At 53.8% G+C, this 25,614-nt stretch overlaps 2 protein-coding genes across 3 annotated transcripts in view; one reads left to right on the forward strand and one right to left on the reverse strand.

The window, feature by feature from the left end:
* Window positions 1–11,579, forward strand: part of ITPR3 (inositol 1,4,5-trisphosphate receptor type 3) — a 66,259-nt gene extending 54,680 nt beyond the window's left edge. For both annotated transcript variants that reach the window (XM_037519532.2, XM_037519533.1), the window contains exons 41-58: window positions 44–228; window positions 388–588; window positions 744–854; window positions 1,083–1,178; window positions 1,293–1,394; window positions 1,477–1,563; window positions 2,130–2,240; window positions 2,348–2,540; window positions 2,738–2,863; window positions 3,250–3,422; window positions 3,974–4,138; window positions 4,795–4,987; window positions 5,393–5,497; window positions 5,585–5,712; window positions 6,553–6,718; window positions 7,318–7,478; window positions 8,648–8,809; window positions 9,416–11,579. In XM_037519532.2, the coding sequence (XP_037375429.1) occupies window positions 44–228; window positions 388–588; window positions 744–854; window positions 1,083–1,178; window positions 1,293–1,394; window positions 1,477–1,563; window positions 2,130–2,240; window positions 2,348–2,540; window positions 2,738–2,863; window positions 3,250–3,422; window positions 3,974–4,138; window positions 4,795–4,987; window positions 5,393–5,497; window positions 5,585–5,712; window positions 6,553–6,718; window positions 7,318–7,478; window positions 8,648–8,809; window positions 9,416–9,484 (2,534 nt within the window). In that variant the 3' untranslated portion in view covers window positions 9,485–11,579. The remainder of the gene's footprint in view (window positions 1–43; window positions 229–387; window positions 589–743; window positions 855–1,082; window positions 1,179–1,292; window positions 1,395–1,476; window positions 1,564–2,129; window positions 2,241–2,347; window positions 2,541–2,737; window positions 2,864–3,249; window positions 3,423–3,973; window positions 4,139–4,794; window positions 4,988–5,392; window positions 5,498–5,584; window positions 5,713–6,552; window positions 6,719–7,317; window positions 7,479–8,647; window positions 8,810–9,415) is intronic.
* On the reverse strand, window positions 11,223–24,747 carry LOC119252350 (ubiquinol-cytochrome-c reductase complex assembly factor 2). Its single transcript, XM_037519534.2, has 4 exons — window positions 24,546–24,747; window positions 15,005–15,079; window positions 14,101–14,170; window positions 11,223–11,428 (listed from the first exon to the last, which is right to left on the reverse strand). The coding sequence occupies exons 1-4, from the start codon at window positions 24,681–24,683 to the stop codon at window positions 11,304–11,306; spliced, it is 408 nt and encodes a 135-aa protein (XP_037375431.1). The 5' UTR covers window positions 24,684–24,747; the 3' UTR covers window positions 11,223–11,303.
* Window positions 24,748–25,614: the final 867 nt, after the last annotated feature.

The following is a 25,614-nucleotide window of genomic DNA, read 5'->3' on the forward strand; positions in this document are numbered from 1 at the left end:
GGCTGCCCCCAGCGGCCTCAGCCTGACAGGCCTCACCCCGTAGGCCGCGTGGCCTCCTTCTCCATGCCCGGCTCCTCGTCCCGCTATTCACTGAGCCCCAGCCTGCGCCGGGGGCATGAGGTGGGCGAGCGCGTGCAGAGCAACGAGATGGGCATGGCCGTGCTCATTATGCAGCCCATCCTGCGCTTCCTGCAGCTGCTGTGCGAGAACCACAACCGGGACCTGCAGGTGAGCCCCTCGCCGCACACCTGCCCCCTCATCTGGCCTGGGCACCACTGTTCTCTGCTGCCAGCCCCCTGCCCCCACACACGCAGCAGCTGCTCCTCAGTGGGCTTCCGCTTCCCGCTCCCCCTGAGCCCTGCGGCTCACACCCTCTGCGCTCCACAGAACTTCTTGCGCTGTCAGAACAACAAAACCAACTACAACCTGGTGTGCGAGACCCTGCAGTTCCTGGACATCATGTGCGGCAGCACCACGGGAGGCCTGGGGCTGCTGGGGCTCTACATCAATGAGGACAACGTGGGCCTTGTCATCCAGACCCTGGAGACCCTCACCGAGTACTGTCAGGGCCCCTGCCACGAGAACCAGGTGGGCGGTGTGGCAGCGTGAGCAGCAGCAGTGGCGGCTTGGTGGCGGCTTGGGTGGGTGGGTGGAGCAGGCTGGGCAGGGGAGAGGCTGAGCCTCTGGAGCCATCATGATTCTGAGGGGCCTGGACCTCCATATCCCCCATCGCTTCCTGCCAGACCTGCATTGTGACCCACGAGTCCAACGGCATAGACATCATCACTGCGCTGATTCTCAACGACATCAGTCCCCTGTGCAAGTACCGGATGGATCTGGTGCTGCAACTTAAGGTGGGGCCTGGGGGTGGCCCACGTGGGTGTGCATGGGGTGCCTGTGACATGTGTGTCGAGTGTGCATGCTGGGGTGTGTGACATTAGCATTGTGTGTGTACAGTGTGTGCTCACGTGTATAAGCACGTGACGATGCGTGCGGGTTGCCTGTGTGTGATGTGCACACTTGTGTGTACACGTGAGTGTGTGAGCAGGCGTGCTGGACGTCCTGCCTCCCTCCTTCCCCAGGACAATGCCTCGAAGCTGCTCCTGGCTCTGATGGAGAGCAGGCATGACAGTGAAAATGCTGAGCGAATCCTCATCAGCCTGCGGCCCCAGGAGCTGGTGAGGCTGGGTTACCAGGAAGGCGGGACGGTGCTCCTGGGTAGAGTGTGTGGGCCTAGAGATTGGGTCCCGATGCCCCAGGAAAAGGGCATTCGAGCCAGTACTGCCCACCAGGTGGACGTCATCAAGAAGGCCTACCTGCAGGAGGAGGAGCGGGAGAACTCGGAGGTGAGCCCACGTGAAGTGGGCCACAACATCTACATCCTGGCACTGCAGGTCCGGCCCCACGCCCAGGCCCCGCCCCTAGAGGTCAGGTCCACCAGAGACCACGCCCCGTGACCACGCCCCCTCTGCTCAGCTCTCCAGGCACAACAAACAGCTGCAGCACCTGCTGAAGCCAGTGAAGCGCATCCAAGAGGAAGAGGCTGAGGGCATCTCTTCCATGGTGGGGACCCTAACTTGGTTGGGGTTTAGGGGCGTGGCTAGCGGGAGTTGGATGTGCTGTTAACTAGGAATTGAGGGAGGGGTTCTGACTCCTGGGGTGGAGATGAACGCTGAGACACCGGGAGTCCGGGATGTGTCCTCGCCTCCGGGTGAGGCTCCTGCACAAGGCCGTGGACCTGATAAAGAGCTAGGCTCTGCGAGCTCGGCTAGAACTGGGGAGGGGGTCTCAACACTATTCCCTTTGGGTGGAATCCCACCTTGCCACGTGAGATGAAACCCAGACTTTAAGGTGGGAGCAAGGCCTGGCAGGCCCAGGGCCGGCCTGGAAGCCCGGAGCCTAGAGCAGGACCTAGTTGACATCTGGGCAGGACTGACAGACACTGACTGTCCTATAGATTGTCTGGATGTGGCACTCCTGCTCCTCCCTCCCCCTTGGGGCTCCTCAGTTGGCCTGCACTGGGTCTTGGCTGGGTGTGGGGGGAGCTCACAGGGTGTAGTTCAGAGCTGGGCTCAGGACTAGCGGTGGGGGGCTGCCAGGCCTGACCTCAGCACCCTCCCCACCCCCAGCTCAGCCTCAACAACAAGCAGCTGTCCCAGATGCTCAAGTCTTCTGCGCCGGCCCAAGAGGAGGAGGAGGACCCCTTGGCTTACTACGAGAACCACACGTCCCAGATCGAGGTGAGCCTGAGGGCAGGGTGCTGAGGGGGTGAGCGCCGCCGCGGGGCATGGTACGCGTGTGACCTCTGTGTGTGACCTCTGCGTGTGACCACTGCATGTGCACCCAGATCGTGCGGCAGGACCGCAGCATGGAGCAGATCGTGTTCCCAGTGCCTGGCATCTGCGAGTTCCTGACAGAGGAGACCAAACACCGGCTCTTCACCACCACCGAGCAGGATGAACAGGGCAGCAAAGTGAGCGACTTCTTCGACCAGTCCTCCTTCCTGCACAACGAGATGGAGTGGCAGCGCAAGCTCCGCAGTGAGGACCCCTTGGGCCGGGGGGCCGGCTGGGACCGCCCACTGATGCCACCCCCCAAACCCCAGCAGGCCTCCAGCCTCCCTCTCCTCCTGAAGGGGTGCCTGAAGCTGTGTGGGCAGTGAGGGCCCAGGTGGGGTGCGCAGATGGTGTGAGCCAGGCGCCCCCCCTTACTCCAGCCTGCCACACCCCTCCCCCAGGCATGCCGCTGATCTACTGGTTCTCCCGCCGCATGACGCTGTGGGGCAGCATCTCCTTCAATCTGGCAGTTGTCATCAACATCATCATCGCCTTTTTCTATCCCTATGTAGAGGGCGCGTCCACTGGTGAGGACACGGGCCCCGGGAGTCCACCCTGCCCCTTCCCTGGGTTTCGGGTCAGCCAGGCTCTGAGGGGCACAGATGCAGAGTGGAGAGAAACCCCTGCGTTGCCCCCTGGGTTCTGCACCTTGGCATGGAGAGAAACGGAGTGGTCCCGCGGGACGGATAGCGTCCCTGGTCCCTGCAGACAGCGCCTGTGTGTGCGCACCCGAGCCAGAGACCAGCTGGGGTGGCAGCAGCTGCGGGGCCTCCCGCGCCAGGTTTAGAGGTACAGGTGTGTTAGGGTGGGGGCCAAGCCAGGTGATCAGGAACTTAATAGCAAAGGGATGGGGTGTGTTGGGGCTGCGGTGGGCTTGAACAAGTGGCGCTCATGCCGTCTCCCCGGCTCCCAGGCGTGCTGGGCTCCCCGCTCATCTCACTGCTCTTCTGGATCCTCATCTGCTTCTCCATCGCGGCCCTGTTCACCAAGCGCTACAGTATCCGCCCCCTCATTTTGGCGCTCATCCTGCGCTCCATCTACTACCTGGGCATTGGGCCCACGCTCAACATCCTGGGTGCCCTCAACGTGAGTGCCAGAGCGAGCCCCACGCCCAGCCACCCCTTGCTTATCCCACAGACACTCCTGGCGCTGGCCTGCTGCCTCCCAGCAGTCATTGCTTGGGCCCGTCCCCCTCATCCCTGTGTTGGGATCCCAAGCTTGTTATAGACCCTCAGTCAGGACCACTCTGTCTCCTCCGGCTCCCTGGGCACCTGGGGCGCTGGCATTCAGAGCCAGCCAGCCATCCAGGGGTCACTGTGGAACACCAGTTCAGGCTGCTGAAGCACTGGTTAGTTGTGCGCTGCCTGAAGGCCCTATTTACATTGTAGACACCAAAGATTTGTATATTTTGACAATTTCCTGAAGGATGGAAATGAAGTGCTTTGAGCAGTGGGCACCAGGTGCATTTCTGGAACATTTTCATTCATGCTGTGTCTGCAGGTTGAGTAGGATCAGCTCAGATTCACTCCATGGAAGACCTGCCTGCCGAGCTGGGCACTGGGTGGCTATGGTGGCAGGGGTGGAGGTTCAGGGCGGGTGGTGGGGTACTGACCTCCATGCTCTGCACTCACCCCCAGCTGACCAACAAGATCGTGTTCGTGGTGAGCTTTGTGGGCAACCGTGGCACTTTCATCCGGGGTTATAAGGCCATGGTCATGGACATGGAGTTCCTCTACCACGTGGGCTACATCCTGACTAGTGTTCTAGGCCTCTTTGCACATGAGCTCTTCTACAGCATCCTGGTGAGGCACTTGGGGGGGTCACTTGGGGGTGCTTGGGTGGTTGGGGCTTCTTGCAAGTTGCTATGGGTTCCCCAGAACCATTTTTGTCAATTCCTCTTGCTGCTGGGCTTGGGGGGCATGGATTGCCAGACTCCAGCCTGGTCTTTGGGCCATTCCAGGCCCCCGTCTGACCCATTCTCCCTGCACAGGTTTAAGGCTGGGCTCTAGAGCCAGACCACCTGGGTTTGCTTCCCAGCTCTATAGTTTTGGGCAATTTTCATAACTGCCCCATGCCTCAGTTTCCCCATCTCTAAAGTGGAGCTCATAGACAGCATCTACCTGCTATTCTAGAAGTAGAGTGATTGTGAAGATGAAATGAACTGATGCACAAAAATTACATCGAATGTTTCCTGGCACATGGCTAGTGTGATGAGTTGGTTATTCTTGCCTGTCTGTGTGGTGTTCGCCTGCCTATTCCACCCCTCAGGCCTGCTCCTCAGGCCATTTCCTCTCCTTGGCATCAACAATCCAGGTTCCTCTGAGAAGCCTCCCCTGGAACCCCCTCCCCCAGCCTGGGTACGCCTTCCCACCCGTAGACCCTACAGAGGAGGCTGTGGCCTGGGCGGCCCTGTGTCCATTGGTGTTCCAGCCCCTTAAGGCCCTGTCCCTCTCCACAGCTCTTTGATCTCATCTATCGTGAGGAGACACTGTTCAATGTCATCAAGAGTGTGACCCGCAATGGCCGTTCCATCCTGCTGACCGCCCTGCTGGCCCTCATCCTGGTCTACCTCTTCTCCATCGTCGGCTTCCTCTTCCTCAAGGATGACTTCATCCTAGAGGTTGACCGGCTGCACAGCAACCACTCTCGAGGTCTGGGCTCCTCTCCTGGGTGAGGTGGGGACGAGAGGGTCCGGTCTGCGCAGGCACTGGTGCCGGGACCGGGAGTGGTCTTCCACCTGGCAGCGAGCCCCGGGGTTCTGGGGAGGCCTGGCTTGCACCAGTCTGCTTCCCTCTCAGGCGGGACAGCGTTGGGTCTCTGGTGGTCTTGCTTACAGACCACCATGCATGTTAAACTCAGTATTTGCAAATCCCCTCTCCCGTCCATTAGTGCTCAGCCCTGAGGGGGCAGGGGCCTGAAGACCCCTCACTTGTAGCCAGACAGAGTGGGGAGCTGGCAGGATCAGGGAAGGCTCCCTGGAGGATGGGCATCGAACCAGTGGGATGCCAGGGCCAGGCATTTGGACCCTCTGATGATCTCATCCATGGCCCCTCCAGCCAGCCCCCTGGGGATGACACACGGAGCCGCCGCATTTATGGGCACGTGCAGCAGGGACAACGAGGACTGTGTCTCGGGGGTCTCAGTGCCTGAGATCCTGGAAGGTGAGGGCAATATCCTTGGGAGTCCTGCTGGGGAGGGGGCAGAGGCAGGTGGCCTGGCCAGGGGATGAGCACACTCTTGGCTCACAGAGGACGAGGAGCTGGACGGCACCGAGCGGGCCTGTGACACTCTGCTGATGTGCATCGTCACTGTCATGAACCACGGGCTGCGCAATGGTGGTGGCGTGGGCGACATTCTCCGCAAGCCCTCCAAAGATGTGAGCACCCTGCCCCACCCCAGGTCCACCTGGCCTGGGCCCTGTTCTGGCAGCCCTCGTGAGGGCCTTTGTCGGTCATGGGGACGGGAAGCGGGACAATCACTTTTCGGTGTGGCAGCTCCCACCCACTGGCACTCTCACCCGCTCCACGTGCTGCCACGCTGATGGGCGCTGGGCCCACCTGTCTGCTCATACACCCACCAGCTCTGCACAGATGCGCTAAGGAAAGACCTTGGCCCCCCCAGCTTTGCCCAGGCTGAGGTGTGCGTCAGACAGGGGCCGCATCCCCAGCTTCATCTGCGAGGCAGAGCCCAGCCCACCTCAGGGGGGAGACCAAGATGGGGGGAACTGGGTCAGTTTCTTAAAGCAGCCTTGGCACTTGGCTTGGGCAGCCCAACGTTTCCAGGACATTAGTCTGTCCTAGTTACATGGAGGTGAGAAGCCACTGACATCTCCCTGGCCATTCAGGGTTTTTAGGATGTGTGAAGCCACTTGTCCAGAGGGTCGAGGCGTTCAGAGCTGGCTTGCCGCCTGACCAGGAGTGAGGGGCAGTCACGAGCCTAGACCCACACCGCAACCCTGCTACAGGGCTTCATGCCAGCTGGTATCCTGAGCCCACCATTTCCTAATCCACACTCAGGCGTCGGGTTTGGATTCTTGCTCTGTGGAGTAGGGCTGGGCCCTCTCTGCCATCTCCATGGCCCTAGGAGCCAGAAGTACTCATTCCCTTCTGCTGCGGGCTGGGCCCCCTTTATCCTTGCGCTGACCCTCACCTGAGTTCTGCCTTCCCCTGTGAACTGGGGGGCTGCTGGGCCCAGACTCCCTGCCTCCCCCCTGCAGGAATCTCTCTTCCCGGCCCGTGTGATCTACGACCTCCTGTTCTTCTTCATCGTCATCATCATCGTGCTGAATCTGATCTTTGGGGTGATCATCGACACCTTTGCGGACCTACGCAGTGAGAAGCAGAAAAAGGAGGAGATTCTTAAGACCACGTGCTTCATCTGTGGTGAGGCCTGATTTCTGCCCCGTGGAAGCCGCAGAGGGGCTGGGCTGGATGTGGGTTTGACCTCTGTGGTCTGGCTCGTGGCAACCTCAGTGTGGCCCTTCCAGGGTCTGTGGCCACTAGGGACCCTGCCCTGGGGCTGATGGCCTGACGGCTATTCGCTTATCCTCGAATTAGGGGAGAACTAGGGGTAACAGAAGGTCTTGGAAAAGGGACTCAGAAACCTTTCCTTTAGACGCTCTTGGTTCATGGATGAGGGCACTGAAGCCCGGCCCTGGTGTGAAGTGTCTGTGACCTGTCGGACAAACCCCTTACCCAGCTATTCCTGCTCCGCGGCTCTCGAGGCCTCCGCGCGTGCCGCCGTGGTCCTCTGCTGTCACTGTGGAGGCTGCAGCTGTGGCGGGGCGGGATCTCCACGGCTAAGTGGCTGGTGCTTTAAATAGAAATGACCCAAATAGCTCAAAGAGGCCATCGCAGGCGCGCATCAGGCCTAGCCCCAGGCCGAAGGTCCCCTCTGCATCAGGAATTGGTGTCCGCTCCGCCAGGCGCTGCGCGGCGGCTCGTGGAGGCCAATTGTTCACCCCTGCTCTCTGCACCCCCAGGTCTGGAGAGGGACAAGTTTGATAACAAGACGGTGTCGTTTGAGGAGCACATCAAGTTTGAGCACAACATGTGGAACTACCTGTACTTCATCGTGCTGGTCCGGGTGAAAAACAAGACGGACTACACGGGCCCGGAGAGCTACGTGGCCCAGATGATTAAGGTGCGGCTGGGAGGAGCGGCTCCGTCCGCCTGCGCTCACCCACTCACCGGGAGCCGGGTGGGGGCCAGCTGCGGACACTTGCTGAAAGGCCAGCAGGAGCGGAGGAGCAGCTGGCGCCAGCCCTCAGCTGCACAGGAGCCCCGCCAGCTGCCTGAGCGGCCGAGGCGCCTCCTCGTTCTCTGCTCGGACTTGGGTGTCAGGAAAAATCCCCCAGCAAACCTGTCGGTCCCAGAGATCGTGAGTGTGTCCCTGGGGTGCGTGATGCTGAGGCAGTGGGGGAGCAGCTGGCCTCCCTGTGGACCCTTCCACGGGGCCTTTTCAGCTCAGCGAGAGGGAAGGCAGCTTCCTGCAGCCTGGATGGTCTCAGGCTGAGAGAGCCCGGTAAACTACCAACCTTTGGAAAAATCACTTAATCTGTCCAATTTCTATAGTAACGCGCATTGAGTAGTAAGAAAAGGTCTTATAGGATTTAAGGTAAAGGAAGCCCTTCATTTCCATCAAAAGTGCACCTTCAGATCTGTGCATGGCAGGTAAATTGCAGGCTTAAAGGAAAGGTCTATTTAGTGAAGGGGTGGAGGGGCAAGGAGTTCTGCTTGTTACTTTAAGTCCACCATGTGAACTGATCTGAGTGCGGGTTGGCTGTTGGTCTGAGAATTCATAGCTTGTGACAAGGAACCAGAAAGCTGCTTGTGCCTCCGCCCGCTCCTCCCATGGCCTGGGAAACGTGGCTCAGCCTCTCAGACACATGTCAGCCGTAGCCTGCCTTCCCTCAGTGCCATCTGACTCGTGTCTTCCTGGGGTGTGGGGCGTGCGTGTCGGGCAGGGCGGGGAGGAAGGAAGGAAGGAGATTTGGGGTCTGGGTGCAGAGGCCTTCCCCCCACCTCTTGAGGGTGTTGTGAGAGTAAACAGATGGTGCTGATACCAGCGAGAGACTTGAGGCCACCCAGCGGAAGTCAGCCTGTCAGCCTGCCCCAGACGGCAGCCCCCACACCCTGAGCCTCAGCTGCCAGCTCGCCCCAGGCCTGGTCAAGTCACACTTTTCCATGACATCCCTGGGGAGTCATTTTGTCAAGGGTGTGGCAGAAGGCTCCCCCAGCATTGCTGCTTTTCTGAGCGAGGCCTCTCTAGATCGGGTCTGGCTTGCTCACTGCACTGTTGATCTTTTTCAGAATAAGAACCTGGATTGGTTCCCCCGGATGAGGGCCATGTCCCTAGTGAGCAACGAAGGGGAGGGGGAGCAGAACGAGATCCGGATTCTTCAGGATAAGCTCAGCTCCACCATGAAGCTGGTGTCCCACCTCACTGCTCAGCTCAACGAGCTCAAGGAGCAGGTGTGCACCCCGCCCTGGCCTGGCCCCACCTCGGGGGGGGGTCCTACGCTGGCAGCCTCAGATGGTTACTGAGCCCTCCATGTCGGGGGAGGAGGAGGGTGCTGGGCCTTCCTGCTCCTCCTGCCCCCCTTTTCTGCTGTTCTGGGATGAAAGGTTCCAAACACCGCTCTGTGGGAAGCTAGACTGGGGTTGGCAGCACTGCTACCCCTCCCCCTCCCCCTCCCCTGCCCCTGATGCCTAGCAGCTGCTAGGGTCCCTCCCAGGGTTTGCTGATGAGGGATGGGAGAGGTAAAGGCATCTTTCTGCTTCTCAAGACCCCCTCTTGTCCAGAGCATCTTCCATCTGGAAGTGACTAAATGAGATTAGTAGGCCCTCTTTTAGGTGGGGTGGTTTCCCAGCTGCACCAAATCATGGGTTTGTGACAAGCTAATTGAGGATGAGGGTTTGGGGCTGACATCCTGGCTGCACCCTGAGGGCCTTGGCCTGCCGCCAGCTCTGATCGCAGCTGGGTTTTCCGGGGCTGGTGGGCGCCAGCCTTTCTGCCATGCCTGTGGAGGGAAGGCCCGGCCCGCCTGACCCGACCCGTCGGCGTCTGTTTAACCCTAGATGACAGAGCAGCGGAAGCGGAGGCAGCGCCTGGGCTTTGTGGATGTGCAGAACTGCATAAGCCGCTGAAGGCCACCGAAGGCGCCACCGGGATGCCAGTGACTGGAGAGCGGTGCCTGCGACACTGCCCCTTCCCTTGGGTCTGGGGCCCAGCCCTGCCCACCTCTTGAGGCTAGGTGCCCACCCAGCCTGCAGCTCCTACTCTGCAGACCCCTCCAGCCCACCAGGCTCTGACCAGCTCGGAGGGGAACCAGAGTTGATAGTCCTGCCCAGAGCCCTTGAAAGACTCAGAATCGCACTGGGATTCAGTTCACCTTAATGCCTTAGAGGAGGATGCGTCCTCTTAAAGGACTCTCGCCGTGTCCCTTAAAGCAATAACTGATATTCCTTTGTTATTCCTCCTTGTGGGTGATTAGGAGTGGGGTCACCTCTTTATTCCAAGCACTACATTTTGGCTCTGCCCCCCTCTGAGGGAGGGCAGTAATGCTGTTGCTAGTCATTTTAGGGCTGTTATTTAACTTATTCATGGGCGCCGTGCTCAGCCTGCCCACGGCCTCGTGGCTCCTTCCTGCCTCAGGTCTGCCGTGGACAGTGTTAGACATCACTGTCCATGTCCAGGCCACCTCCTCTGGCACGGCCTCTGGGGGACTGGTGACCCAAGGATGGAGTCTTGTTCCCAGACCTGCTTCCTGGGGAAGAGTCACATGCCCAGGTGGCAGGGCTGGGGTGTGTCACAATGGCTGGTTATTGACTGCTTAATTTTTTCCCCTTTTGGTGTAATGTTTTACAAATCCTTTGGCCTGACAACTAATGTTAATTGCCATAAATAAATTAATAGGAATCCAGTCCATGAAAAAGGAGTGCTGTTTCCTGTACTCCCATGGGCTGTGGGATCAGTGTGGCACTGTGGCACCCTGATGGCACAGGACACCAGCCCTTGCCTGCCAGCCTCCCTTCCCTCCCACTGGGCTCTGGGGAGATGCCCTGAGTGACATCCGCCTTGCTAATTCCTGGGCAGAAACCAGTTATACTGGTTTCTGCCGGGATCCTATGTATTCTATTTCATGCATCTCACATATTTGGGGAGTCTGGGTACAAACAAGGTGAAGAACCCAGTTCCACTTCTCCCTGGTGAGGGGAGCTGTTGGCCCCTGCCCTACCCTTTCTCTCAAGTCTGTTCTTGCCAGAAGCCGGTGCAAATAGGGAATGTGAATGTCTACCAGAAAGAGCTCAGGCTCTTGGGTGCGGGGTAATAACGTGACCCTCTGCTGGCCCCTGGCGAGGAGGCCGCTGTCCTGTGGCTTCCCTCGGAACCCGCCCACAGTACTGAAGCCAACCGCAGCCCAAGGCCCCTGTTGACCAAGGCCTGTGTGTAGCTCTACTCTGTCCATTAAGCCAACTTGGAACGAGGGTATTTTGCAAGGTCAGGAGCAGAGGACGTGCTCCATGCTTCTGAGTCAGAGGAGGCCAAGCGGGCTCTCTCATCTCCCTGCCATACCACCTCCTGCTGCTTTCTGTTTGCAACAGGATGCCTTTTTCAATATTTACTGCTATTTTTGGCCCTCTCCCAGGAGCTCCTACAATAAAAGGGAGCCTGAGAATCTTGCCGGGAGCCAGTCAGGCCCCCGTTGGCAGGTGGGGCTCCCTTGGCCCTTCAGGAAGCACCTTCCCTTCTCAGGCCCGGAGACCAAAGTTTCCTCTCCCTGGGAGACTTCTCTACCCTGACCGGTGGGTGGGGCCGAGGCTCCATGGCATCCTTTCTCAGGCTGAACTTTCTTCAGAGCAATAAGGGCTTCCTTTTAGTGAGGGCTAAATGAGCTTCCCAAACCACGAGGATGGGGCGGTCAGGGCAGTTTTATTGATGGTGGTGGCACATAAGACCCTGTGCTTAGGTACGTGGGCGAGACAAGGACTTGACCCAGTCCTTTTCCTTCTCAGAACTCCTGGGGGCAAACTTCTCCTGCAGTTTCTTCCACATGCCTTTGTTCATTTCCTTAAACTCTTCCAAGGTATCTGCAAAGGGGAAGACCAAAAAAAAAAAGTCTAAAATTCGGTTATGTACATTGGCCCTGCAGAGCTTTCACCACACAAGCACGGCTCACCCGTCACACAGTGTGTTCCTAAAAAGGGGAAGTGTAAACCCCACTTCTGATAAGCAAATCAGATAGGCTAATGGAAAATTAACTGCTAGTGTGAGCCAAGCACTTGTTTACCAGGGCTGCACCACGGCACACAGCATCCGCACAGCGGCCCTGCGCCACTCGGTGTCCGAGCAGGGCCCTCGCTGCCCTGTTCCACGTGAACGGGCTAAGAAGTAGTATTGGAGCCCGCAGGCCCAGATGCTTTCTCTCAGAACCTGGCCTACCCCACAAGGACCTATCTCCATTTTTCAGATACGAAAACGGATGCTTAGGGAGGTTCAGTACCTTACTCTGCACACATGCTGTGGAGCTGAGCAGGCACCAGAGAGGCAGAAAGACCTGGGCCAAGTCCCCACCCCTCATTTCCCATTGGGTCCCCATATACAAATTACTTAACCCCCTGAGTCTCAGGTTCCTCATATGTAAAATGGAGATAAAAATAACTGCCTCAAAACCTGTGAAGATGAAAGGAAATGACAGTAACTTGCCTGGCACCTCGCCTGCACTCAAGAAAAGCTGGCCATCTTCACAGCTATGGTGGCAGGAGGGAGCTAGTGGCCCTTGTTTAAGAACCCCGACAGAGGGACACACATACACCACGCCACCCGGCTGCTGCCCATCCACACCCACACCACACCCACCTCAAAAGAACCCAAGCAGGGTTTCTCAGCACCACTGACATTTTGGGTCAGATGAGCCCGTTGTGGGGCTGCACTGTGACTGTAGGACATTTGGCAGCACCTTGGCCTCTACCCACGGGATGCTGGGCTCCCCTCCCCCACCCCTAGCTGTGACAACTGAAAATGCCTCCAGACACTGCACATGTCCCCTCAGAGGCAATCCCTAGTTAGAATCACTGGTCTAAAGCCTCTCCAGGGATAAACTTCTGTGACACCTAATTTTATTTATATTTCAAATTTAGATTTTCAAAGAAATGTTTAAATTTTATTGCCGGAATTTTCATCTGTTAAAACTGGAGAAGAGTAGCTGTTATGAACAGAAAAACTTAAGTGTTTATTAATAGTCAGTGGGCTCCTCATTAAAAGGACATGCACTATACCTCAGCCATGAGCCCAGCATCTCCCCTGGGACTCTGCCAGGAGCCCAAGATCTCTAATGGGGCACAAAATTGCATGCAGAGAGCACCCTGTCCACCTGCAAGCCACAAGGCCTCTTAGGGTCTCCTATGACCCAGCCTGGGCTGTGGCCACATTTCAGACTTGCCTGGCCCTCAAATCCTCTCATTACAAACACTGCAAGGTGCATCTCTGTCCTGTTAGAGGAGACACTCAGGAAGCTAATTCCACATGGTCGCAACAAAAACATGAAGCTTGCTGTGAAAACAAATTATCAGCAAATTTCCTGGAGCTGAACTCCCAGCCTGAATAAGCTACAGCATGGGCCAATGGTGGGGAGTCTTACATCTCCTCCTTTGCTGTGGCCTATTCTCTGCCTCCCCCAGCTCAGAGGCATCGCTGAGGGTTAACAGAGGGCAGAGGCAGGGTCTCCAGAAGTCACATCCATTGTAAAATTAAGTTTACACTCTGCTCAGACTCTTGGGGCCTCACAATGACATCGTACATCAATGCTGGTAATTATAGTGGCCTAGGGGCCTAGGTGTGTGTGTATTTAAAATTGCCATTAAAGTGATTTTGTCTGGCCCAAATATCTTCACCCCAGTTTTCCAGAGAGTTGCTACTATAATAAAAATAGGATCAGAGTTGACACACAATAACAGGTGACATCACCAGGTTTTAATCTGTTCAGAAGACCTTTCTGGAAGGTCAAATCTCCAAAATTTAGTTGCTGAGGGTTGCCAGGGGAACAGGAAAGAGAAATTTCTAGAGTACCAGAAGGCAGATGTTTCAGGGTTATGCTCCCCTAGAAAAGGTCGGCCTATTTTTGTATATGATAGGTCCTTGGCAATAAAAATAGTAATTTTCCAGAACCTGCCTGTTTCCATCCAGGCTTCTCTGCCATCATTGCCACCTCCTGCTGCAGTGACAATAGAGATGGGGAAGTAGGGAGGGGGTGGGCTAGGCAAGGTACTTCCTTTCTTGTTAGTCAGGGCCTATCAGCAACTTCTAAACATAACTAGTTAAACCCATCTCTAACCCACAGTCTGCATCCCCTGGGTCAGATAACTCCAAGGCGGATATCCCTATAGACATTTATTGAATGGCCTTTTGTTTTAATTAAAACCCTCTTTTATAAAGCCCCTTTAGGACCATAAAAATAAAATTATTTTCCTTCCATTCTGATTTCAACTACTTCCATTTGGCAAATATGTATTCCCCTATTCCCTGCTGCCCGGCCTTGAATTTAAAAGCTCTAAAGATGGATTTTCTGTTTTAAATAATGCCTTTGACCTTCTCCATATCTTATGGCCAAAAAACATGAGCCTCTAGCTTCAGAATTTCCTCTGGGCTATTCCACAAGATTTTCCATCAAGCAAAACCGTCTTATTAGACAATTCCCTGTGGTTGCTCTAACTCAAAGAATCATTCGCAAATCAGCCAGAAAGGGCGGCTGTGCTCTCAATACCTGTGGACAGGATCAGCTTGTATTCTTCCACAGACAGGCCACTGAAGCTCGTGTCTCTGAGCCGAGGGTACTAGCACGTGCAGATGGGAAGAGAAGGGAGGGAGAGAACATGAGTGCTGTGACACAAAGGAGACCCGAAGATCCGGGTGAGCAGCCTTGCTGTAACCACAGGGTAACGACCATGGGGAGTGCAGGCGGAGGCCCCGGAGGGGAAGAGCACCGCCACCTGCAGGCCACAGACGTGGCTTCACAAGAACCTGTATCAGGTTGTGGCTCCCGCCCGAACACCCACATAAATCTCTCAGAAAATACAGGCTGTGATTCAGCAGGACTGGGTGTGGCCCGTGATTCTGCACTTCTAACCAGCTCCCTGGTGCTGCTGCTCCTGGGCCACACCTTGAGTTGAGAGGACTTAGAAGAGCTCCCTTTTCCACGCCATGTATGTGCGGAATTAATGAAAACATTTTCTAAGTCTGGAAAAAAGTAACACTAAATGGAACTGACAGTAATCATGTCAGGGCTGAGGAAAAGCCCCGCTTTGTCTGACGGGACTTTCCCAGTCACCCCATCTTTATCGACAGGGTGCAGGGAATCCAGTTCCATCAGAGTGGATGGGAAAATATGCATGAGCTCTAACAGTTGTCAGAAACACCGGCGAGCACACGTGGCATGTAAAACACAGGCTTTTAATCATAATTAGAAATAGCTTTTATTTAGGTGACCTAAAAGCCTCAGTAAGAGCCTCTAGCAGGCGCCTTTATTGGTTTGGTTGAAATTGCTGGTTACAGCTGAAAGTAGCAAAACTGCAGTTTTTTACAAAACACTGTATAATCACATTTGCACTTGTTCTTATTGGTTGTCTCCAGTCAGAGGCTGGGGATATGACAGAGAGGGGCCCCCTCACCTTGTGTTTGTAATAGTTTGAATGGAGTCTTGCCAAGCTCTCATACATCTCATCACAGGCCTTGGGCTCTGCAATCTGGAAAACAAAAAGCCCCCAAGGAAGTGAGTCAACAAGGCCCGCCTCCCCATTGTATCTGTACCTCAGGGAGGACCCCACTTAAATAAGGCATTCACGCAAATGCAGCTTATCACTGGCCCCTCCGCCATGGGAAGTGATCTTGGCCTACAGTTCTCACTATCAGAAATCACCTTGGCGTCATGGCGCCACCTCATCTACATCCATCCTGCAAACAATCTCCAGTCAACCTGCAAACAGCTGTTGAGCATCTGCAACCTGTGAACCACTATGCCAGCTGAAGTGGGGGACACCACAGTAAAAATATCGGAAGGGCACACCTCATAAAGGGAGTGCTAGGGGCAATGTGGGCAACAAGAAGTCAGAGGACGGGCCCCCACATGCTCGAGTGGTCAGTGAAAGGTGGAGGCTGAGAATAGGCTGGGGCCATGAAGGATGCACAGGAGCTGGGAAGCAGAAGGGCGAGGGTCTCCCTGGTGGCAGGGAGAGTGTGGGCCAGCAGGAGGCAGAGGGGGCTGCTTCAGACCATCTAGTCTGGCCGAGGGCCTGAATATGCAGGTAAAATGCTGGACTGGAGAAAAAGAAAGGCTTTGAGTTAAGTGCTCAATATGAAATGTATTAAATGTTCTTTTATGAAAGGCAAAAAAAAAAAAAAAAATTCACCTGAGCTTTCATCTGTGCTAAGCGAGCTGTTGAAATTTGACAAGGAAACACAAAGAAAGATGAGATAGATGAATTGAGAAGAACCAAGAGTCCAGTGAGATCCTGCTAGAAAGGACAGGCCCAGAACACTTGTGAATAGAAAGGGGGAAATAAAGCCCCGTTCCGGGTGCCCGAGGGCGCGTGTCCCTGCTGGGCCTTCCTGGGGAAGATGGGCCACTGCACAGAGGAGGCGGGTTGTTCCCCCTCCCGCCTCTTAGTTTTCCCTTCCCTCTGCCCTTATTGTTATTTATCTCTAGTTCTTTACATTCTGCCAAGAATTCTGAAAGCTCCCCCAGAACAAAACTTTGTCTTTTATGTTTTTTCCTAGAATTCAAATGATGGATTTTTTTCAACTTAAATCCTTTCTCGAAGAAGGCAAAACATAAACAAATCAGTAGTGAAGCATTTTAATAAGGCAGCTCCGCTTCTGCCCGTGTGCATGTCAAGTGAGGTGCCCACTTCACAGCAAACAAACAAAAAGACATTTGGCCCTAGAGTTTGTGAGCTCCACCCCAGGTGTAGGCCACGCGTCAGAGAATGTGGAGTAGCCCAGTCAGAAGAGAACGGATGAAGGGCTGAGGCGGTAGCTAGTGTCTGAGTAAGAATCAACAGCATTATTTGAGCGGACTGGGGCTAAGGGCTGAAAAGAAAAAAATGGGTGAGACAACAGGAACCGGCGGCTGATCTGCGTCTGCTGGTCAGCATTTTTCAGGAGAGTCCAGCTGGAATAAAATTCTGCAGCACAGACTTTGGAGGAGAGCATTTTGAACACTGTGTCTTTAGAAAGTCACGCAGAAGCAAGATCTAACACAGAAGTTAGAAGAAACAAAGGGAAAGAGAATTACACCAGCACAGAGTTTTAAGCAACAACATTCAGATGGTCAGAAGATAACTGCATTTTCTTTTGCTTGCGCTCTTCATACTGTGCAGGAGTGTTCACTGACAAATATAAGAGATGGTGGGCCTCCCCAGTGGCGCAGCGATTGAGCGCTGGGCTGTGAAGCTGCCCACAGCCTCTGCAGCGCCGGTTCAATCCCTGGCCGCCGGCGAGGGTCCCACAGGTCCCACGGGATGCGGCAGACCTCTTCTGCCATGCCCGCTGCTCCCCTCAGCAGTGTATTTCGTCAGTCTGCCTGTTCTGTTCCCAGCTCTGGCTCTGGTGAATTCTCTCACTCTCCCGCGCTTCTGACTGTACCCAGTGCTTGTATAAATGAATAAATCTTAAAAAAAAAAAAAAAAGAGATGGGACTAGAGACCCTCCAGGTGCCGGCCCTGGTAGGAGGTCTCCATGGCCGAGTGGAGCAGAGGAGCCCAACTGCTGGGTTCCAAGCTTGGCACCATCACTCACCAGAGATGGGCAAGTCGTTTGCTCTCCCCTTGCCTCCACCCTTAACGTCGCCACATTTGCTGTCTCTTTCTCTGTGGCGCTCTCTCCACATTTTTTGTCAGATCTGTTGGAGAGTAAGTTGCAGGATAATGCCCCTTCAGTCCATATTTTAGTATATTTCCTATGAACAGGACATCTTACATAACCACAGTTTAATGATGAAATCCAGGACATCTAACACTGCTGCCACACTTTCATCCAGTTTACCAGCCGTATCCCAATTCTGCCAATTGTCTGAGGAATTATCTTTGCAGAAAAATCCCCTTCCGGCTCAGGATCATGTACTGCATTTACCTGTCGTGTCTTTCTCCTTTCAGCTGGGACAATCCTCAGCCTTTCTTTGTTTTTCATGCACTGACATTTGAAGCACACCGATCAGCTTAACCTTTCTTTTAAAAGAAAAGATAATAATAGTTCCTATCTCTGAGGGCGTGCGAGGATACATGAGGTAATGGCTGGACGCTCTGAATTCCAGGCATGGAGCACTGGTGCATGGGAGTGATGAAGTTTTGTTACTGTTTGCAGCAGTGAACAGTGGAGTAGTAAACACAGGCCCCTACCTCTCTCTCCCTGAGAGAGAGGATTCAGGATAATCCTGGTAACGGTGGAATAAAGGGTGCTCCCGGCACAGGGAGGGCCCCAAGCTGCTGGGGGAGCAGGGAGGGTCACGGCTGAGGATGAATGGGAGTCACCAGCAGGAGCGGGGTGAGGGTGGGGAAGGGGTGCCTCCAGCTTCATCAGCACAAGCCTGGGGAATGGCAGGTATCAGTGGAGAGGCTATGAGGACATTACCAGTGGGTCAGCACCGCCAGCGTGACTGCCGGGATGAGGCTAGAGGTGAAGTGATGAAGGAATGGAAAGTCGCCGAAGCTTCACTCCCTATTTGACCAAACCTCCAGCCCTGGCCCTGATGGCCCTCAGTGGTCACCGAGCACTTCAAGGTCAGCTCAGTGGGGTTCAAACAAATCCCTGGTCTCTGGCAAGTGAGCAGCTCCTCCCCTGAAAAGGGGAAGAGTACATCTGGACCTTCCCCCCCTGCTCCCATCCCACCACTCTCCCAACCAAGCTCCTAGTAGAGGCGTTCATCCCAGGGACTTGCCTTCCTCCCAGCACCTAGTCCTTGGGCTCCCCCTGTGTCAGACCAAGACGCTGCTTTCTGAGCGAGCCGTGTACAACCAGATCCTCACCATCAGGATCTTGCCAGTGAAGGCTGCGCTGCCAGTGGGCTGCTCAGCCACGTGCTACCAGCCCCCCGAGCAGGTGAGCGGGCATCCTCTTCCGTCCCACCTTTCCCTATCTATGATGGCAGCAGGGAAGAGAGGAGGGCGCAGGGGTCGGGGGGAGGGAAGCACTGCTGGGCATTGCTCTCCTGAGAGCAAACAGCAGAATCTGAGTGCAAAAAAGAAAGTGACCCCTGGGATCCCCCCCATCTTTTAAAATTCCTTCAGAGACAGTCTCCCAGGTATTATACCTAATGCCTTGCGGTCAAGTAACAATCTGAGAAGGAACCAAAAACCTACATACTTGCAAGTAATCACCAAAAATGAACTTGTCATCCAACTTCCCATTTGCGGCCAGAAAGTGTCTACCTGAGGCTGTAAACAACGCTCAGTGGAGATGAGGGGACTCTGAGGCAGGCCAATTTCCAGTCAAATTATTACCGTCTAAGCGGAGATGGAGCTACGGACAATTCTGGGTTCCTAGTCACACCCAACACAAGCTCAGCAATTGAAACAGTCTTGTTGACTACTTAAAAGGACGCCAATCGAAATACTGCCCAATTCCAGAAGCCTACCACACACCTCCATCCTGCGCTTTGCTCACACCCCGGCACAAACATTCCTGAATTTTGAAATACATGGTTTCCTGATGAAGTGTACTGCACACTTGTAGAAATATTCTTATAGACAAGCTTTAAATTACCTGATTTTGCATTCGCACCTAATGAGATTACGGACATTTTAGGACTAATAGCAAGGCTGGGTTTGCAAAAGGCAGCATTTGGACATTATGAAAAATTCAGCTTTGCTCCCTAAATGTGAATAAAATAGATGTTCAACTGACAAAGTGTCCTTTATGGCTCTATTTTTGCTCCTTTTGCATTTCCCCTGCTCAGCCGTCAGTAAATTTCTCTTTACCATATTAAACTTTTATACATACAAATCTACATCAGTGCCGCAGGCACTGATTTCGATTTTTAAAATTGAATTTTGGGTGGTGACAGCAATTGGTACAGCAGCCCTGATTCCGCTCACACAAAGGGACGCATAAGCACTTTTGGGAAAGGGTGCCGCAAATTGCTTTGTTAATTAAGGTAGACTTGGATTCAGTCCAGGAGGATCTTTGAAAAAAGGTTTTCATGACTTGGTAATGAACTTCTGAAATGAGTTCATTCTGTTATGAGAGCCCATTCCCTCCATTCAATTGAAAATGTGTTTCCTGAGCACATACTACGGAGACTACTTCGCTAGGGGACTGTGGAGGGTACATCGAGACCACGCCTGAGCCTCGGAGATGTCAATCAAGAGGAGATAAGACAGGCATGGGTTCAAAAGCAAACACTTGGGGCCAGAGCCCCAAGTCAGAGGCGGCTAACAGGGCAGGTGTGGCCAGGAAGGCCTTGAGTTTCACTGCAGCTTCAGTTCACAGAGTGAGGGGGAGCCAGAGTCCCTCATTTTAGGGAGCACAGACTTCAAAGCTGACCTGGGCATAGGCGCAGGCAGGAAAGGCAGGGGAACAAAGATGCTTTGGGCAGGCAGGGTTCTCAAGATGAGCCAGGAAGGGCTTCATGGGTCTGGGAAGCCACCAAATTCTAGACAAGCTCTATGTCTTGGGGTACTGAGGAGGGGGAGAGGGGGTGTCCACAGAGCACTGGAATCTCAAAGGTGAAAACCACTTGTTTGGGGGGGCAACAAGACATTCCCGGCGAGGGTGGGCCTGAGCTGGGATGTGGTGAGAGGTGAAACAGGCTGGGACCAGGCCGAGGAGGGCAGTGAGGACCTCGCTAAGTGCCCCACTGCTTGTCCAGGAAGCAAAGATCTTTGAATGAAACAGAGACCCACTGAGCGTGTCAGAATTCATTCCTCTAGGAGGAGCACCAACATCTTTAAACACCCGTGGACAGCTGCCCTTGGCCTACCAAGGGCAGCTTGGTAGACTACCTTAACCTTGGTAGACTACCTTAAAACTACCTTAACCCCTCTAGCTGTCTGGAGCTGGGAGAGGAAAAAAAGATGAAGATGTCTGCTTTCCCTCTCAGAGATGCTTCTTGAAACTCTTGTTTTGCAGTGCGTTCAAAATGATAACGAAGAATAGCATAATCTGTGTTTAGGCCATGCCTCAAAAACTTAACTTCAGGGGGTCCATATGCGGGGAGGCGGGGTGACATCACTGCCAGCAAACACATGCCACACTGTGGAATGGAAAGACCAGGCCTCAGCTCAATCACTGAGAAAACGGGATTACCTAAAACCTTTGAATCCACCTCTGAGAAGTTGGGAACATCACTTATATGACTTACAAACTCAAGACAGAGTCTAACTTCTTTCACACAGGGCTGAAGTGAAACCTGGATACCAAGCAACTCCAAGCGCTCCCTGGCGGATGCCTGCCTTCTTGGGTGGCTGCATTTCCAGGCCGCTTGCCGGAGCTGCGCCTGGTGCTAGATAAGTGGGTGTTGGTTGCAGTCAGCGATCTTTTAGGAAGCTGCTTGTGCACCTAATGAACTCATTAGAAGGATTTGCTCCTTTCCCTGTACTTAAGTCGACAATTACAGTTGTTTTGCCACCTTCCCCCATGTTGTGATTCTTTTATTAAGCTCTTAGTGCTGCAGGGAACACGTGTTCTCCTCAGGAACTATAGTCCAAGGGGGCCCACCTCATAAGCATTAACTTAAAGCAGCTGCACAATAGGAGCGAAGGTGTAAGAGGTATTAAGTGTGTTCCTGCTTCCCACCACCACCTCCCTAGTGGTGGGTTTTGGGTGGACCATGAGACTCCCCAAAGGGCAAACTGAGGGGGAATAAATGGAGGCTGTGTTTTTTGTCTCCAGTCTGAGCTCTGCTTTCCAGGGAGTCTGGTTCTGCCACACTGGTGTCCCCCAAAGGCCATCTTTCTTCCCATTCTCACTGGGGAGGGAAAGGCTGGGACAAAGAAAAGCAAATGGGTAAATACAAGGAGATGTTTAACTCTTTGCTTTAACTGTCCATGGTCCAAAAAACGTTGTGCAGAGAATGAGGGGAAGAGTGGCCTGATGTTCATGGATCAAGAGGCTTTTCCAACAAGAAGTAATTCCGGAGGAAAGGTAGCTGAGGAAAGAGCAGGCACCAAGGAGGCAACGACAGACCCGGGCCAGGACAGCTGTGTCTGTCTGTCTTGTCCTGCCACTCACTCTCAGGAGATTCTGAGTTAATTGTTTTATTTTCTGATTTTTTGTTTCCTCATCTCTAAGGTGGGGGCAGTAATGGTTAGTTCACTCAGCTGCACTAGCAAAAATGTGCCATGCAAGTGTACAGTATTTTGTTAAGATGCAGGACGCCAAGAGGCCTGCTTGCCTCTCCTCAATAGGAACAGAAAGCCTGCGGGACAGAGCCGCCTCCCTCTCCAGTCCTGTCTTTTTGGCAACTGGCATAACCAAGGGAAGCTCCACACCAATCAGCAGGCAGGGACTCATGCCTGCTGCCGGCTGCCAGGTTAATGAAGAGGCTACCTGAACCACCTTTTCAAGGTGATTATAAATGATCTGGGGATGTCGGGGGGAGTGACTCACAGTGCTGTTCTCAATTCCAGCAAGGGGCTGATCCAAAAATTATCACAAAGATTTACCAAGCCCAGGAGCAGTGTCAGGTGACATTGGGATGAGGTACCACGACAGTGGTCTTGAGTAATGTGCCTGCTGCCATTGTGATGCACCGGTTCACTCAACCAGGGAAGCATTCATCAGCCACTCTGGAACCATCACCCAAGTCCTGACTTGCACTTACAGACATGACTCAAACCTGTGTGGGCCTTCGACTGATGAGCACCATCTCCCTAGAAGATGACAAAGGATGACAAGTCCCAAAGAGAAAGCTCTCCCCTCCTTTCCTGGCCCCTCTTAAATTAAGTAAAGTAAACGAATGTCATACTCACTTCCCCAAGATCTAGGCTCTCCTCAGGCTTATTTTACCACTTGAATTTTGTTAAAGTCATACATCGGCACAGCTGGCAGCTTCTTGATGATAAAGGACTAGGTCATGGCCCTCCTCTGTAGTTCCTGCAGTTCTTCCCACAGAAAGCTTTACAAATCAATTCTCTCCATTCATGACACAGAAATATTCCTGTGGTACATCTGCAACTATATTCAAGTGTTTTTTTTGTCTCATGACCCATACCAATCATTTATCTATCTATTCATTCAGACATTTACTGAATGTCTTTTATGTGCTAAGAACTATGCTAGAACACGGGGGGTGGAGGGGAGAAAGATAAAAATGGCACTCTATTCTCAGGAAGCTAACATTAAAAATATACAGGAAGAGAAGCCCTAGACAGTCTACATGGGGTTTGCAGAGTTGAGACTAGGTATGATTCAAGAACCATATACTTTGCACCAGCACAGACCACAGAAGCCCTGAGCTAGACATCCCATCCGTGCCCACCATCCAATCTGCAATCTGGCTTCAGCAAGGCCACTTGCTCTAGTAGGTGGACTGGCTTGGTTCTGTAGTGGGTTAAGTTGCAAAAAAAAACACGTTCCTGCTCAAACAGATCATGATCAAGTCTCACAAAAGTCATTTCTTCAGACTGTGTGTGTTATGTATCATATTTCTTATCTCTAACCTCTTGCGCGAGTCCCTGGCTCAAATACCCGACTGCCTACTTGACATTTCCACTTGAAGTAAATCCACTGGGCATCTCAGGTTTAACATGTCTAATACCAAACTCGAGATGTTCTTCCCACACCCCACCTGTTCCTCATCTAGTCTTTCCTATCAGTAAATGGCACCACCATCCAGTTGCTCAGGCTACTGGCTCCTTTCCCTTTACCCTACTCTGAATATATCAATAAAAAGTCCTGTTGACATAACCTTTACATTACAACGCCAATCCAGTTACTTCACGTTCTTTGCTACAACTCTTATTTAAACCACCACCAAGGCTACCACAGCAGCCTTCTCTTCAGCCGCCTTCATTCTGTTCTTGCCCCCTACAATTCATTCACCACATACAACCACAATGATCATTTAGAAAATTAGGTTACATCAGTACCCCCAATAGCTTCTTACAAGCCTGATAACATCCAACTCCTAACCACAGCCTACAAGACTCGATTGTGCCCGGCTCTTGTCCTCTGACCTCTACTCTGAGTAAACACCAGCTTGCTCACTACCCTTCAGTCACTCTGACCGTCTCTGTATTCTCTAATATGCCAATCAACGTGCTGCCTCAGGACCTTTGCACTACTTGGAATGCCCTTTCTACCGGGTGCACATTATTGGCAACTCTTCCCTTGGGTCACATCCACGTGTCACCTCTTCAGTAAAACCCTATGGAGCTGTCATAACTAATATAATCCATTTATCATGCTACTCTATTTTATATCTATCATAGTACTTATCTGGAATGTTTTATGTATCTACTGGCTTATTGGGCCCTGAACTAGAATGTACACTCAGACCTCATGGGGGCAGGCCCTTATCTGTTCATTTCTGTCTCCCAGCACTTAACATAGTTCATGGCAAATGACAGGTGCTTAACAAATATGTGCTATACGAATGAATGAATCCCAGAGCTGCAGCACCAACCTGAAGAGGTGAGAACGTAGGTCTACTACTCACACACTGGGACATGGGTTGCAGACCAAAACCTGCTGCAAGGGCTAACAGCGGTCCTGGAGGCGTCAGGCAAAGTCTTAGAGGAGACCCTGTAGAGGTCCTTGGGGATCAGTTTGGTTTGTGCCCAACAGTGGTCTGTGTCAGGGGAGCAATGCCAGGGGAGCAATAAGCCTGAGACTATCAGCACCACCCGAGACAGGTGTTGTGGGTTCCAAGCCTGGCTGCACCTTGAATCATCCGGGAGCTTTTAAAAATACTGAGGCCAAGACCCCCATGCCAGAGATTCTGATTCAATGAGGCTGAGTGGTCCTGGCATCCAGGTACTTATAAAAGCTTCTTCGGCAATTCCGAGGCGCAGCCAGGCGGGAGCAGAGCAGGCAGGGTCGTCGCTCTCCGCAGCAGCTCCCGGTAAGAGCCGGCGGCGCGCACGTGCGGCCCGGGGGGGAGGCGCGCGCACGTGCCGCCCCCGCCGCCAGCCGCTCGCGGGCCCGGCCCCTGCCTGGCCCCTTCCTCCCCGCGCCCCAACCGCCTCCCGCCGCAGGCGGACCCCACAGTCCGGTCACCTGGGTGTTCTCTCCCTCCCGAAAGGCCTGTGCTACCCGCTGCCGCAGGTAAGTGCCCAAGTCCCGGCCCCGTTTGGTCTCGTCCACTGGCCATTCCTCACAGAGCTTAAGAAAACGCCGGTAGCGGCTGGCAGCCATTTTGGGCCCCGCTTGTCCCCGCCCCTGAGGGCGGAGTCGGCGGCCACAGGTGGCGCTTGCGCACTAAGGCCCGCTGGTTTCTGGAGCGGGGGCGGGGCGCGCGGGAGGAGTGCGCACGCGCGGCCTCGCGGGCGCCCTGCGGCTCTCCGGGTAGCGGCGCTGCTGGACTTTCGCTGCGCGCGGAACTGTGCAGCCCGGGTCCTCTGGGAACCTGCCCAGCACCCAGGGGCCAGCCACACGTGGAGTACCTCGGGGACAGCTTTGCTTCTTTTTCAGTGACTGCACAAGCTCCAGACTAAAAAACACCTCCTCTGAGGCTGCTGTTTTGCCTACGCGAATATATTTGCATGTAAATCCAGGTCGTTATTTGGTGAAGATGTGTTTGAACGTAGTGGCAAGATGTGCACACGGGTTGGCGTGCCCCTTCCCGTCCCTTCTCTCTCCTCACCACCTCTGTACTGTCACTACCATTTGCTAATCTGCCACAATTCCTCCGTTAGCGCTCCTCAGCTCTTACCCCCCCAACTCCAGACCCTGTTAGCAACCCCTGTGAGCGCCCCTTTCGCAAGCGGGCACTTTGCCCTGGGGAGCACAGGGTTCCTAGCTTAAGCAAAGTCAACTGGGTTGATTCAGATTGGAAAAACTTGTTTATTATACCAAGCTTTCTCAGCACACTCCAGCGGTTGCATCGTGGGCACTGTTCCAGTTTTTTTCCTTTCAAAAGATTCTCACCATCCAGATTTTCCTTAACCAAGTCTCAGGACTCCTCTGCATCTTCATTGCCCCTCCTTTAGCTAGGACAATCCCATGCCCAAGTATTTGGCTTCCCCCAAACCTCTTCTTCATCCCCCTCCCCTCTTTTGCTTTGTGAATCCAGAGGACTCCTTCCTTCAAGGCTAGGAAGGCATACACAATCAAAACACCAAGTTGA

The sequence above is a fragment of the Talpa occidentalis genome, unplaced genomic scaffold, assembly GCF_014898055.3.
Source record: "Talpa occidentalis isolate TD23 unplaced genomic scaffold, MPIMG_talOcc4v2.1 talOcc4.2, whole genome shotgun sequence".
NCBI lineage: Eukaryota > Metazoa > Chordata > Mammalia > Eulipotyphla > Talpidae > Talpa > Talpa occidentalis.

Coding starts and splice junctions, on each gene's coding strand:
- LOC119252350 (XM_037519534.2), bottom strand. CDS start 24,683: ATGGCTGCCAGCCGCTACCGGCGTTTTCTTAAGCTCTGTGAGGAATGG. Junction 15,080..24,545: donor GGGAGGGAGAGAACACCCAG/GTGACCGGACTG, acceptor TTTGTTTTCCAG/ATTGCAGAGCCCAAGGCCTG. Junction 14,171..15,004: donor CAAACTATTACAAACACAAG/GTGAGGGGGCCC, acceptor TGCACGTGCTAG/TACCCTCGGCTCAGAGACAC.